The sequence below is a fragment of the Poecilia latipinna genome, unplaced genomic scaffold (assembly GCF_001443285.1).
Source record: "Poecilia latipinna isolate Pla-1442-1.1 unplaced genomic scaffold, P_latipinna-1.0 Scaffold2703, whole genome shotgun sequence".
Classification (NCBI taxonomy): domain Eukaryota; kingdom Metazoa; phylum Chordata; class Actinopteri; order Cyprinodontiformes; family Poeciliidae; genus Poecilia; species Poecilia latipinna.
In genome coordinates, this window is record NW_015115319.1 from 44,524 (window position 1) to 58,104 (window position 13,581).

General features: G+C 40.5%; 1 protein-coding gene across 1 annotated transcript in view; it reads right to left on the bottom strand.

Moving 5' to 3' along the window:
- Positions 1-122: 122 nt before the first annotated feature.
- LOC106938828 (adenylate cyclase type 6-like) overlaps positions 123-13,581 on the bottom strand; it is a 30,749-nt gene continuing 17,290 nt past the window's right edge. Inside the window, exons 4-10 of the mRNA XM_015021011.1 lie at positions 5,883-6,032; positions 5,373-5,494; positions 2,466-2,577; positions 900-1,027; positions 635-793; positions 402-543; positions 123-278 (exon numbers count right to left, since the gene is read on the bottom strand). Coding sequence (XP_014876497.1) covers positions 123-278; positions 402-543; positions 635-793; positions 900-1,027; positions 2,466-2,577; positions 5,373-5,494; positions 5,883-6,032 — 969 coding nt within the window. The remainder of the gene's footprint in view (positions 279-401; positions 544-634; positions 794-899; positions 1,028-2,465; positions 2,578-5,372; positions 5,495-5,882; positions 6,033-13,581) is intronic.

The window sequence follows — 13,581 nt, forward strand, 5'->3', positions numbered from 1 at the left end:
CTGCATTAATCTTCTAATAACATAAGCAATACAACTCAAACAAAGCCCAAAAATGGCTCACAGATAGTGTGAGTTTTTGTTTGTTAATATTTTTTAAAAAAAAAAAAAAAAAAAAAAAAGATCTAGCAACATTTTAGAGGGAATATCACCATCTTCTTGTAGACTTTAGACTCCTTACTTCTGGAGAAAGCTCTATCAGACACCCAATGGGACATCAGTCCCTCTGCAGAATTTGCACGCTTTCGGTGAAGTTTGGCCATCATGGCTTTCTCCTCTTTCTGAAAGGAAAAAATAAATAAATGCCCTTAAAGCCATGTGACCAAAAGCATTCGGCTGTTTGTGTGAAATATGTGGCAGCGGCGTGGTATTTTAAGAGGAGCCACGCAGATAAGAGCTCTCACTCTTTTCTGGCTGCAGCCAAGCACCAAAAAGGTTTCGATGTTGTTTTCCTTCAGGTACGCGTTCCTCTCCCCTCCGTATCCCGGCTCCACCTCATAATCCCCGTTCAGGTACTGCAAGGTGGCTTTGGTAATGTGGATACGTCTGAGAACACGAGCAATTCAGAAATCAGAAGCTGCACGGAGAACGCGGTCGTCCGCCACGTCAAGCAGCAGGTGGAGCCGGAGGTTCTCACCCTGCCTTCCCCCCGGCCTCCATTTGGTTGGCGAGCGTCACGTCGTTGGACCAGACGTCAAACTGCCACTTGCGCAGGCCCAGCACCCCGCAGTGAACTCGCCCGCTGTGAATGCCCACCCGCATGTTCACATTAACACCTGTCACTTCTCTTACCAGCCTGCAGATGAAAATACACACACTGCTGTTAAAAAAAAAAAAAAAAAGGACCTTGACGGACATTTCATGACGGTTTCTGTGTGTTGCAGTGTTCAGTGTTCGCTCACGAGATGGCTTCAATCATGTCCACTCCCATCTCCACACAGCAGTGGGCATGGTCAGCCCGGGGCTCCGGCAGACCCGATACGCAGTAATAACAGTCTCCGAGGATTTTGATGCGGAGGCAGTGGTTCTCCTGTTCAGCAAAGCAGCAAAATACAGATTTCACCTACAATGTTAAGTTTTTCGTGAGACCTAACGTTCAGCTAGCAGTTCTGTGATTAAAAGCATTTTGGATTTGTTCAGCCTTTTCCTTTGTGTCACACTCGAATGTCTCAGATCGTCACACAAATTTTAATTTCAAAGATAATCTGGAAAAAAAACAAAAAAAACCCACCATGTTTGTTAAGATAAAATGCTATCCAAAACAACATGGCCCTAAAAGAAATAGCAGATGTCTCCTTCTTAAACTCAACTTGTGCCACTCTTTGCAGCAACCACAAGTGTTTTTGATGAGTGCCAGAGTCTTTTACATCACTGCTGCTGAATTTTTACCCATTCTTCATTGGAGAATTGCTTTGTACGACGCAGGCTGAACATCAACGGCCTGTTTATTATATCTCGGTCCAATTTAAGTGCGACAATTTCAATTTGGGTTTTTATTGTCTTTGTTTTGAGTCGTTATGAGATCGGCTTTCTGGCGCTGCTCAGATCATCGTCAAGCTGAAATTGATGACCAGACATTCTCCTCCAGGATTTTCTGATATGACAAGATGAACACCTTTTGTCTTGGTAAATCTGTAGAATATTTTACGTAGAATCTTGTGGACCAAGAAGGCTTTTTTTTTTTTTTTTCATTTTTCTAGCATAGGTTTTGTGCTTAGAGCTCTACCATAAAGGCATTTTTGTTTACTCTCTCCATTTTTTAAATCAGTAGCGCTGAACTTAATTCCACCAAATAAAGTCTGCTGTGCTGTAGATGTTGTTTTGGGCTCATTGGTGACCTCATGGATTAGTCAGAGATGTACTCTTTATGCAATTTTCAAAGGCAACTCTTGGTAAGGTTCACGACTGTTTTATGTTTTCTGCTTCTGTGGACAATGTCTCTCACTGAAGTCCCAAAATTTTCATTGTTGAATTTCTTTGTATCTGGGCTTTATGTGTCCCTTCATTGGGTCTTTTTTGTCTACTTTATGTTGTCAGAAAATGTATTGATCTTATGGGTCTGGAAATAATAAAGTTGGTAAAATTGTGATTAATTAGCTTTAATTAATGGCTTCACGGAGGATGACTGCATGGTTTGTACATTCATAATTGTAGAATTTGTAACTATATGAAAACTACTTCTTGTATTTAGTTGGCTTTAACTTTATCAGATATTGAAGTTTTTTGTTTTGTGTAACATTGGCGTGTTACACAAAACAAATTAAGATTAAATCTTCAAGGAGACAAATAGTTTCTCACTTAACTGTAGATAAGTCTCCGCGTAATCTAACTAGTGGCGTTTGCAGTTCATCAAAGTACATAATGCCACTTTCATCCGTGATCCGCTAAGGCTGCAGATTGCACAGTTGCACTGGAGTCGGTGGTTCAGAGTTGTGCAGCGAAAGCCGCAGCAGCAGCAGGTGTCTCACCGAGGCCAGCTTGTCGAAACGGGCGAATAGCTCGTTCAGCGTCATGACCAGTTCCTGTGCCGTGCACTGAGACGCCAGGCTGGTGAAGCCCTCGATGTCGGCAAATAGTATGCTGCAGATCATGAGACGTTGAGGTGGGAGAGGTGAGAGGGACGAAGGAAAAAAGAAAAAAAAAAAGAGGAGAATTAGATTAATCAAATACAAGAGGAAGGAGGAAACTGCTCCGAATGCCACTGGAGCAGAGAAGAGACAAAAAGAGTCGCAGACACTTGTTCAGCCACGGCTCTGGTCGTTTAGTCAGATTTAGGTCACAACATCCATCCCTCCCCTCTGAGAACACCTCCGCCCCCCCCCAGCCGTCGCCAGGTCTGCTTGACTTTGTTGGTTTAACTTTTAAAAGAAACGAAGCACAAGGATAAACAACAGGAAGACCAAAGACGCTGTTCAAGGTGACAGATGATGCTGTCTGTCCCACTAGGGGACGGGTTTTTCATCTTCTACACAGCTTCATGTGGGCAGTAACGTCTTACCGCCATATAATAAGTTAATCTAAAGTGTAATATTTTGACATATGAAGTTTTAAACTTTTAAGCTCAGATTGTCTCTCAGAATGCTCTGTTGTGGTTTTATGTGAATTTTATGTGAATTTTATGTGAACGAACAGACAGCATACAAAGGTGCACAACTGTAAGTAGGAAGGACAACAGGTGTACGGATTTATTTTACAAATACAAATTTAAAGACTGTGGTTATGTTTACATGTGCGAAATTCCTTGATCGGATGGAAATGTATTCGGGTTAAATAATCAGAATATATGGTTTATATGGAGTGGTATGCGCAGAGTGGTAACATTTCCCTAAAAAGAGAGAAGAAGAAGAAGTGGTACTTCTGTCTGTACTGCACATAAAAAAACAAGAGTTGTGTCTTTGTTTTGTGTCTTCTAAGGGACCAGAACGGATCTGCACCAGGTTCTGTTACTTAACTCTCTATTTAAGCTGCAGGCTATAAGCAACACATGCTGTTGGTTTTCCTGCATTAGACGACCAGAGAGCAACAAACCATTCTTTCTTCTCCGACTTATCGCACACATGCACAGTCAGGTCAATCTGCCACACTCAGAACAAGTCTTTACATGCACGACATTTGGATTATCACTCGCCGTATTAACCAACTTCTCTCATTCAGATTACAAATTCAGTCCAATCGAGCTGAGGCTGATCAGAATAGAAATTACATTATGCATTTTTATTCTTACTGGCCATTTATTCTGATTACTTATGTCCATGTTAATTATTAATATTTTTTACTTAGCCCACTCTAAGTCAACATTAAGGAGAACCAGATTTTATTGTTTTTGGGGTGTGTCTTCACCAGCTTTACACATCTAGAGACATTTTGGAAATTTTGTCATTTTCTTGTCTACAGAAATTCCTTGTACTCACAGTGGAGTGAGTTTGAGAACAGTAATCTTCAACTATTGCCAAAGATCTTGGGTCATTCTAACCTATCATGCTTTACCTTGTATGAAGACTCTTTTATCTTTTACTCTGAGCATCACTTTCACCATCTCGTCTGAAAACGCGCTTTCCCAAAGCATGACGCTGCAGCCGGCACTCTGTTTCAGGACGGTGTCAAGTATTCAGGGTGATGTAACGTGAGGACAACTTCCTCCCTGACCTGTGTGCTGTGTTCCTCAGTCTTTATGAAGCTGCTCCTTCACCAATGCTTTCCAAACAAATAACTAAGTCTTTCACATTGCTAAATTTACACTGTGATAAATATATATATATATATATATATATATATATATATATATATATATATATATATATATATATATATATATATATATTATTTGCTAAATTAAAACAGAAAAAGCAGGTGTCCTTCTTCCATTTTAAAATTATGTGCTAGTACTTTTTGTTGGTCTGCAATATATGACCACAGTAAAACATACTGAGGTTTGTGGTTGTAATGTGAACAAAAAAAATAAAAATAAAAATCCAAGAGACTTTAATACTTTTACAAGTCTTACTAACTCCCACACAATAAACACATTTACTACTGGCCAGTCAGAGGCCAAACCACATTATAATAAAAATCATTTTAAGAGTTTTTTTTTTCCTAATTTGGTGCAGATAAACTTCAGCTTTGGGATTTTTTAGTAACTGAAATGACGTGACTCAAGGACCTATGAGTCAGAGAACCAACCTACAAAGGGAACAAAACCTAAGAAAACAACCCTGTGAGTCAAAACTGGGTATTATTTCACTGAACCACTGGTGGCTCTTCAGTATTTGCAGAGGCGATATTAGATGATTTTTAGGCTCTGCAGGGATAAAACAAAGAAAGAGATAAACTCTGAACTGAATTAAACTGATTATTTTATTCGGAATTAGTTCAATTTGAGGATTCTGTGAAAGCAAAAAAGGAGTAGCTTTTGTTTGTTTATGTGATTCTGTGCTGAATCCTTCACAAAAAGACCTGAAAATAACTTGACAAAAACTAAAGGTTTTAATCTGGGTTACATCGAGGAAATTGATTGTTCCTGGAACATTCACACCTTAGTAGGGCAGCAGTGAGGCAAAGCATTATGTCACTAAGCGCCGTAAATCAACCTTCCTTATCTGGGTCATCTGCCACAGAAGATCTCTGCAGAAACTGTTTTTTTTTTGTTCCTCTATTAGTAGTGAGTTCTTCCATTTCAGGATGTGAAAACCAGATGGTAATGAGAAAGAGGCACAGGAAACGTTGGGCCTACCTCTCATAATTTACTACTGAAAACATGGTTAGGTTAATATCTGTGTCATCAAACCACGATATGCGTAACAGTCACTCTCAGGGGAAAAACATCTCAGTCAGGTACAACGCCGTCTTAGGTTGGCTGTGTCCATTACTGGGCTTACCTCACATTATCGTGTTTCTGGATGTAGATCTTGTGAAACATCATGTCTTCCTTCTTGGCAATGATATCAGCCTTCATCTCCATTGCAACGTGTCTCGGCAAAACAGATAGCAGCACCCGTTCCTAAACAAGGGAGAGAGAGAGAGAGAGAGAGAGAGAGAGGAAGAGGGAGGAATTTTAAAAGAAAAGGCAGAAAGAAAGAGAGAAACACACACACACACAAACACGTAGAGAGGACTTTTTAAAGATTATTTTCCACTAAAAATACTGAATGAGTCACTGTGTTTTACTGGCATGTGCGTGGGAATGTGTTAGTCAACTAGAAAGTTGTGGAGATTTGTGTTTTTGACCTTACAACAAGAACCAAAAAAAAAAGAGACAAACAAATCAGTCTGTGACGTGGAGACTCCAATTTGTTACTTATTTGCATGTATGTGACGGGTTTTCCTGGAGGACGTCGGCACGGCTGCTCCCTGTCTGACTCCAGCAGGAAACGCAGGTGTGTGTGTACCTGCTGATGGTTCTCCCTCTGCAGGTGCTGCCTGGCCTGAATGTATCCTCTCGTCTCCTGGAAGGTCTGTCTCTGGGAGACCTCGGCGGGATAGTGGGTACAGATCCCGATGATGTTAGCGCACAGGAAGATCAGCACGTTGGCACATATCTAAAAACAGAACCAGACGGGGAAGGTGAAAGGGAGACAGAAAGTCAGGAACACGTCGGTTTTAGTGGAGCAGTAAACTCAACCTGACGTGGGTGAGGTCGCAGAGGGAAACTGATAACATTCTGCGTCACAGGAGGGACCAGAAGGTGAGGAGCCACTAGATGTGATCTGGCTGTAAAGGATGGGCAAATCCTCATAAATGTAAGACGACATTGTCTCACTTTGTGTTCTGAGTCACTTAATGACTTGAACTGTATTTGAGAATTAACGTTAATCTCTTCTTTTCTCTGCAAACGGTTCAAGTTTTTAGTCATAACTGGGTTAGATGTGTTTTTTTTTTTTGCCACCTTTCAAAACTATCTTTATAAATATTACTCGGGTTTTCTGTAGGTCTTCCTACATTTTTGTTCTTTGGATTTTGTCTGTGTAATGTTTCTGATAACAACCCTTGCATATTGTGGAGTGATTGGTTGAAGAATCAAGGTGTAGAAAAGGAAAAGGAGAGACAGAATTAGGGCTGAGAATATTATTGTTTTCTTCCGCTTTCCAATAAAGTTCAAAGGTTAATTAATTAGGTCACATCTGCGCATTTTTTTCCCCATTTTGTTTTAATTTGCATCTTTCTTTTGTTTCCAGTGATGCTTACATTTTTATTCTTTTGATTTATTTCATGTTTCAATGTCTTTTTTGTGTTATTTTGATGTTTTGATGTCATTGCACTTTTCCAGTTTCTTACTATGATAATCAGCTTGTGATACTCTTCGAAAAGCAGAATGGAAAAAAATCATAATAATAATTAGCTACTCTGATATTTAGCAGGTGTTTAATATTTTATTAAGTCCATTAAAATCCAAATGCATAACTTTGTCATAGCTTTTGTAATCACGGTTTTAAGTTAGTTGCAGAAGAATTAATTGTAATTTTCTGAAAAGCAATGAACTCATTCTACTCATTCTTCTTCTTCTTTTAAATTGTTGCGTTTGTACCACAACAGGATGAGTTTACTAAATGTTACCTCCACATAAAGTTTTGGCCTAGTCCAAGAACAGCTTCATTTGAATAGTTTCAAAGCGCCAGCTCTTCTTCATGTCTGAAGAAGTTCTGAAACAGGACCGAAGAGATTAATCATCTTTCATTGAACGTATACAGGTAAAAGCACTTTGGTTTTCACCTACTGGACGCCAAAATACCAGTTTATCTCTCTCAAGCTAATTGCTAATTGTTAAGCTACAACTGAAGAAATGAAAATAAATTATATCTTTATGCCAGGGTTTTAATCCAATTCAGCTTTGGGTCACCATTAAGTTCTCTGCTATGTGTCAAAACAACAGCGGCTCATGCTCTGAGATCAGGAGGCACATTCCTAAAAAAAAAAGAAAAAAAAGGTATTTTAACATCTCAAAACATTCAAGTATTTTAGAAGGAAAACCTTAAAAATGTCATAATATATTCTGACTGCTTGGAGGGGAAATATAAAACAACTGAGGAATGATTGATTTCTGCCCAGCGTAGAATATTTTGGCAACAAAATTGATTTCATTCAGCAAGCAATGATGTAAAGGGGTTTAAATAAAAAAAACAAAAACATTCACATATGTCTGCTAATGCGGTGCTTTAGGCAGAGGCTAATGCAGCTGCCACTTATGTGCTGTGAGGTTTGAGAATCCACAGTCTGTATGCAATTATCTGTGACTGGAGCAGATTAAGCTGAGCAGTATTGTACAGTTAAATTTGTGGGGTCACTGACCTTCAAGGCATTCCTCTCTGCTGCTGCAACCACTGTCTGTCTGTTTTTCGGACCCCCCCTTGTGGTAAGCCGAGCCTGCAAGTCTTTATTTTTATTTTTTCTGTTCGATAGCCTCAACTAAGACCGAACATCACGAACTGAGTCCCAAGTGTCTGGACTTCCCCTCCTTTTGAAAATGTTGGAGCATGCGCAGACACATGTCCCCTTCATGTTCAGAGACACACTCTGGCCTGGGAAAGTCATGTGACCTCTGACCAGAGCGCCTGAGTGTTTCCTCCACAGATGATATCATCAATAATGGGGGGAAAAAAAAGAAATGTGCATGCTCAGCGCCCATGCAAAGGCTGATACTGAATCTGGATTCATAACAGGCTTTAATATGGAGGCAAGAAGCAGAAAAATGTCTCCTTTGGTACCAGTATGTCTGCAGGGTGCTGGTATGTGACCAAACCAGTGCCTGTTTGTGTGCATACTTGTAATTTGTGTTCATCAAAAAGGATGGCGGCAAAGAGATGTCGAGCAAAAGATAGAGGTGGGTTATCTGTTCGCACACATACGCGGCATATTTTCCTGGATGTGTCAGCGGCCTTTTCAAAATCTGAATGATAACTGAATCAGAAGGGGTGAAGCTGCTGCGTTTATCATCCCCACGCTGCTGAAATCGGCAGACGAAAGCAGACCCTCTGTAAAAAAAAAACAATGACTTTTTTTTTTTTTTCCCTCATGCTGCCCTGAGCCGAGTTTACACTGTATACACCAGACCTGACCATTTGTTGTCACAACAAGTCAGAGATAATCCAACAACCTATGCTTGAAACAGGACACTGTGACCGCAGCACAGAGGAAGGCAAATTCCACTGGGAGCGTTAGAAAGGACGATCAATTCTGGCCGACTTTTCAGCCTGAAAGCAAACGACTGGTCCAGATTAGAGGGACATCCGTAAAGACTTCATCCTCAAATAAGACAGACTCAAATTTCAGATTTTTGAAGACAAAAAAAAGCACTTATTCATTCTATCTATAAAATGGAAGCTCACTTGAGAGCTATTTAAAGGTGAGATGAGCTGGCTGTTAGGGCCCAGGTGTGTGAGCCAAACATCCACTCGTGTTTTTTTTTTCCACAAAAAGCTTTGTGGTTGTTCCCTTGCATGTTAAGATTGAATTTGTTCCACATCGTCACACGCCTTTACTGCTAACCAATTGTCTTTTTGACTCAGTCAGAGGCTCAAGCCTGCCAATTAGCGCTATGTCGTGATGTTCTGTGCAGTCAAAGGCGACCTGATACTCCGGTTTCTAACATCTACTTTCACGTTAATACCAAACAGATGGCTGTGAAAAGACACGGCAAGATAACTCGGTTAAGCGGCCCGAATGAGAATCAGTGGCACCTGCAGCTCCCACGAATACACTTACCGCTAATACGCTCCTTTTGCAATAAGACTAGCAAGCAAAATGTCAAAGACGCCTACGGAGAATTCAAGCTAACTGAGTTATTGATTGGTTTTGGTTGCTGTTTAGAAAAATTAGAAGTTCTTCTTCCTTTAAGAAAAAAAACTCTAAAAAAAACACCAAATTATCACATGATTGCTTGGCATCACAATCTCACTCAATAAGGCATTTTAAGGGTTTTTACTCAGCTGATAAATATGGAGGAAGCTGCGTGTAAGTATGTGTGTTCACAACAATGGTTTTTCAAAACGATAGCGGTAGCTGAAAACCCAACGGTCACTTTAGTTCACATCTGCCCACTGGTCAGCATGAGGAGTCATCGAAAGGACACCGAACCATTTGTGGGAGATTTTGGACAGATTTTCTACTATCCATGTTGAAATCAGCTAACACCGTCCTAACACGATGCACTGAAGGCCCGTTCTCTCCTGACTGGGGAACATTCGACTTTTCGCCTACCTGTAAGTATATTATTATTTCGAGGAAAGTAAAGGGTTGAGGAAAAAGCAAAGAGCAATGCTTCTGTTAAAGTCAAGTTTCATGCAGAACCAAAGGCATTTATAGGGGATATAAAATAAATCTGGAGCTAAGCACGAAGTGCGCAAAGGCTCTTCAGGACTGGCAGCTCTTTGATTCTGAAGCTTGCTTTGTCTGTTTAAGCATCCGGCCTCGCAAATCCACCCCAGACACGTAGCTGACACTCCACTTCCTCAACGGAGATGTGGTGCCGAAGAAGCAGAAGCTGCTTTTCTCTCTCACAGTGATCCAGCTCTCTCAATCTGAATAAAGTAGCACCTCATAGCTGATGATTCCTGAGCATATATTGTGTAGATTTTTGGCTCTCCGAAGATTACCCCTTGCTCAGCATTTACATGTGCAGAGATCTCTTGGCGGTGGTGCTGAAGGGAATCCAAACATTGGCTTATAAGGTGCGGCTCATGGTAAGGTCTTTATTCAGTCTTGCAGAAAGGATAGAATGTTAAAGAACAAACGGAGGAAGGGGATGGAAAAGACCTCACTTTGGCAAACAGACAGAAAATCCACTCTGTCTTTATTAACATCCCACTGGACAAAACTCTCGAGCAGAAGTAAAGCTGGAACGTACATGTGTGCACACTGAGAGCCACTCATTCATTCAGGGACAAAACGAAATGCCAAAGCTGATGCGCTGATCTATATTACATTTCATGAGAGGCCTTTGTGTTGGTTTGTTCTCATGCAGGTTGAGTGAAGGTGACTGTGGCGTCTCAGCAACTCATTTCTACTTCAGAACTGAGTTCCGCAAAATAATAAGTGGAAATGAAAGCTAAGGACTGATGTCACGCGGTGCTTGGGAAGCATCACACAGCATCAACAAACTTCAAGGTGTTTATTTGAGATTTTATGTGATGCACTTCACAAAGTAGAGCAAGATTATTAAGTGGAAAGACAGGAATAAACATATTTTTTAGATGTCTACAAATCTGAAAAGTGTGGCAGACATTTGTATTCAGCCACAGTGATTCAGCCCCCCTGTAAATCCACCTTTTGCTGCAATTACACCTGCAACTCTCCGACATATCCTTTGTTTCTTCAAGCTATGCAGATATAGAGGAAATAGTTGTTGTTGTTCTTTTGTGTGTGTTTTTTTTTTTTAACCATTCTTGTTTTCAAAATAGCTCAAGCACAGTCACTGAGCATCAGCAAATATATTTTTTTCTGGCCTTACAATTGGTTTTTGATCTGGACTTTAACTAGGCCAAATCAAACATGCAAATGTTTTGATCTAGACCATAAAGTTGCAATTCCCAGCTGCTTCGTTTCGATCTACGTCACATAAAATCTCCCCCAAAACCTCTTGAGATAGCTTGGTGAAACGTGAAAAGGTTTGCAGGGTACAAATACTTTTTGCGTAAAAGTGCAATATATTTTCTAAAATGCGTCATCTCCGCAAGCCATGCAGGAGTCTTTCTAAGCTTTAAAAAAGTCAATATATTCTCTGTACTCTGAGCTCCACACTGAGCTGGAGCTTAAACTCTGAAAGGCCAGAGTGCTATGTCCCACAAGTCAACACATGGACTCTGGGGACACTGACTGCTGCTGACATGAAGGCAACTCTCCAGCAAATGACCTTTGAAAGGCATCTGCAATTTTTCTGAATTTGTAACAGATGAGAGTCACACAGTGTGGATGAATGCCTAAAAAGATAGCGTGGTAAAAATAGGCAATGGTGAGAGACTTTATGGCACTAGCTGCTATCACTCTGCGGCTTACAATGATATATAATTAGTGACAGAGAAAAATGTTTTTTCCTTATAAAGACGAACGTCGCACTGGGGTGTGGGTGGCTGTCTTTGCCATCTTGGGTCCCCGCTGACTGGAATCGGAGTTTTGTTTTCGTCAGGACTTGGGCCAAACCAAAATTAGTCTCAGGCGACCTGTGAGACGTCAAAGTGATCTCTCCAAAAAGCTGAGGCAAATTCCATGAAGCTAATCTGGGCTGTAGACAGGCTGAACATCTGTCTCAAAAATAAACCCTGAAATAATACTGGGATGAGAAATTGCGACTGGTGAAAGCAAAATGTCAGTGATACCTCAGGTTGCCTGGCAAAAGCAACCAAACAGAAGAAAGTAGCAGTATTACGCATTTTATAGGAACAGCTCCATTTTATTGCACAATCAAGTATCTATGTTGCCTTCAGTTGCCATAAAAATGCTGTATATATCAAACACACCTTAAAAGAAATCTGTCTTGAAATTGGCCTCTGTCTCTTTAAGAAGCTCCTGCTCTTTCCAACACAGCATGTCATCACAACAATGCTTTTCTACTCTGCTGTTTCTTGGGACCTTTGGACTGAGAAGTGGTAGTTGTAAGATAAGCTAAGCAGATGGGCAGTTCCACCAGGTGTTTGCTAATTGCTGCTGCAGCTAGTCAGTAGGAGCTGAGTGGCGGCGGGGGCAGCTCTGTTAGGCAAAGGCTGGGCTGGAAACTGCAGCTGCAGGGAGAAGCTTCGTGGAAAAGGTGACAGCAAACATTTCTACACCCAGAATGGATACCAGGGGAGATTCAAGGATTGCTCAAACATGCAGAAGGACCAAAGCGACAATCCAGGAATGTGTTTGATGAGAGAATAACGCAATCAAATGACACAATGCTCAAAAAAGTCAATTTTACAAATACAATATGATTTTTGTCCCACTTATTTCTGCCTGTTCCTTCTTGTGGATTGAACAGCTCCTTGTTTTATAGCTTTCTCCTACAAACATTTGACCGCAGCACATTACGGTAGAAGAGTTAAGGGCACAATCTTAGATAAAGCTCAGATAGTCCAATAAAGTTTTATTTACTCTGTAGTGTTTTCTTTAAATAAAAACCATAATGTCCCACTCTACTCACCTTTTCTCCTTCTATCTTCTGCCTTTTTCAGACAGAATGCATTTGGGCGGCTCTGATTTTACAGGTTCTTCTGGGAACTTTATCTGTATTTACCCTCTGAGTGCTGAGAAAAAGGTAATCAAGAGTCCACAAAGCCACAGAGGGTTCCTTGGCTACTAACAGACAACTTAACAAACAAATGCAACACAAAAAGAACTGTGTTTTTGTTGTTGTATTGTTATTTGAAACCTGGAGCAAGGCTGTTTCCCTAAAAAGTGAAGCAGGAGGACTGCATTACTTTGTCTCGTGAAGTTTGTTAGTCTCTGGCTTCTCACTGCAGAAAACTAACCAACAGGTTCTGAGCTGAAGGCCTAGCTGCAGGGATATTAATCATTTTGCATTCTTTTTGTTTCCCGTTATTTATTTTTCTTTTATCTGTACAACATGTGGAACCTGAAGGGAAATTTGAGGTTTCATACTTTGTTTCTACTTTCAGCAACATCCGTTCTGTTTTAAATTTACAGCATAAAATAATGAGAATCAGCTTCAACGGCCAAGCTTGTGTCCACAAACAAGCAATTTGACTACAGCTTCATATGCTTACAGTGTACCGATACTATTGAATAAACCAAACACATAAACTAAAAAAAGCCCTCTGTGGTTTTCTTGACTTCTTGCTACCTTTGTCTCAGTATTCGAAGGGAAATGCTAAATAACAGCTGTTCCCAAGAAATGCTTTTAGTTTTAGTTTTTTTTAACCAGTTTGTGGTTTTAAAGGTTGTAAATAAATTACAGTTTCAGCTAGAAATATTTCCATCCTGTGCTTTGATGTGCTTTTAATGAGATCCCAGAGAAAGCGATGGAGAGCCTGTAGTTTCCCCCAGCTGTATGGAGCGTAGGGTAACGCAGCCCTTACCTGCACCTGTTGCAGTGAAACGTCTTCCAGCTGACAGAAATAAGGATATTATCCTGTTCCCTCTCTCAGAAATACAACACAT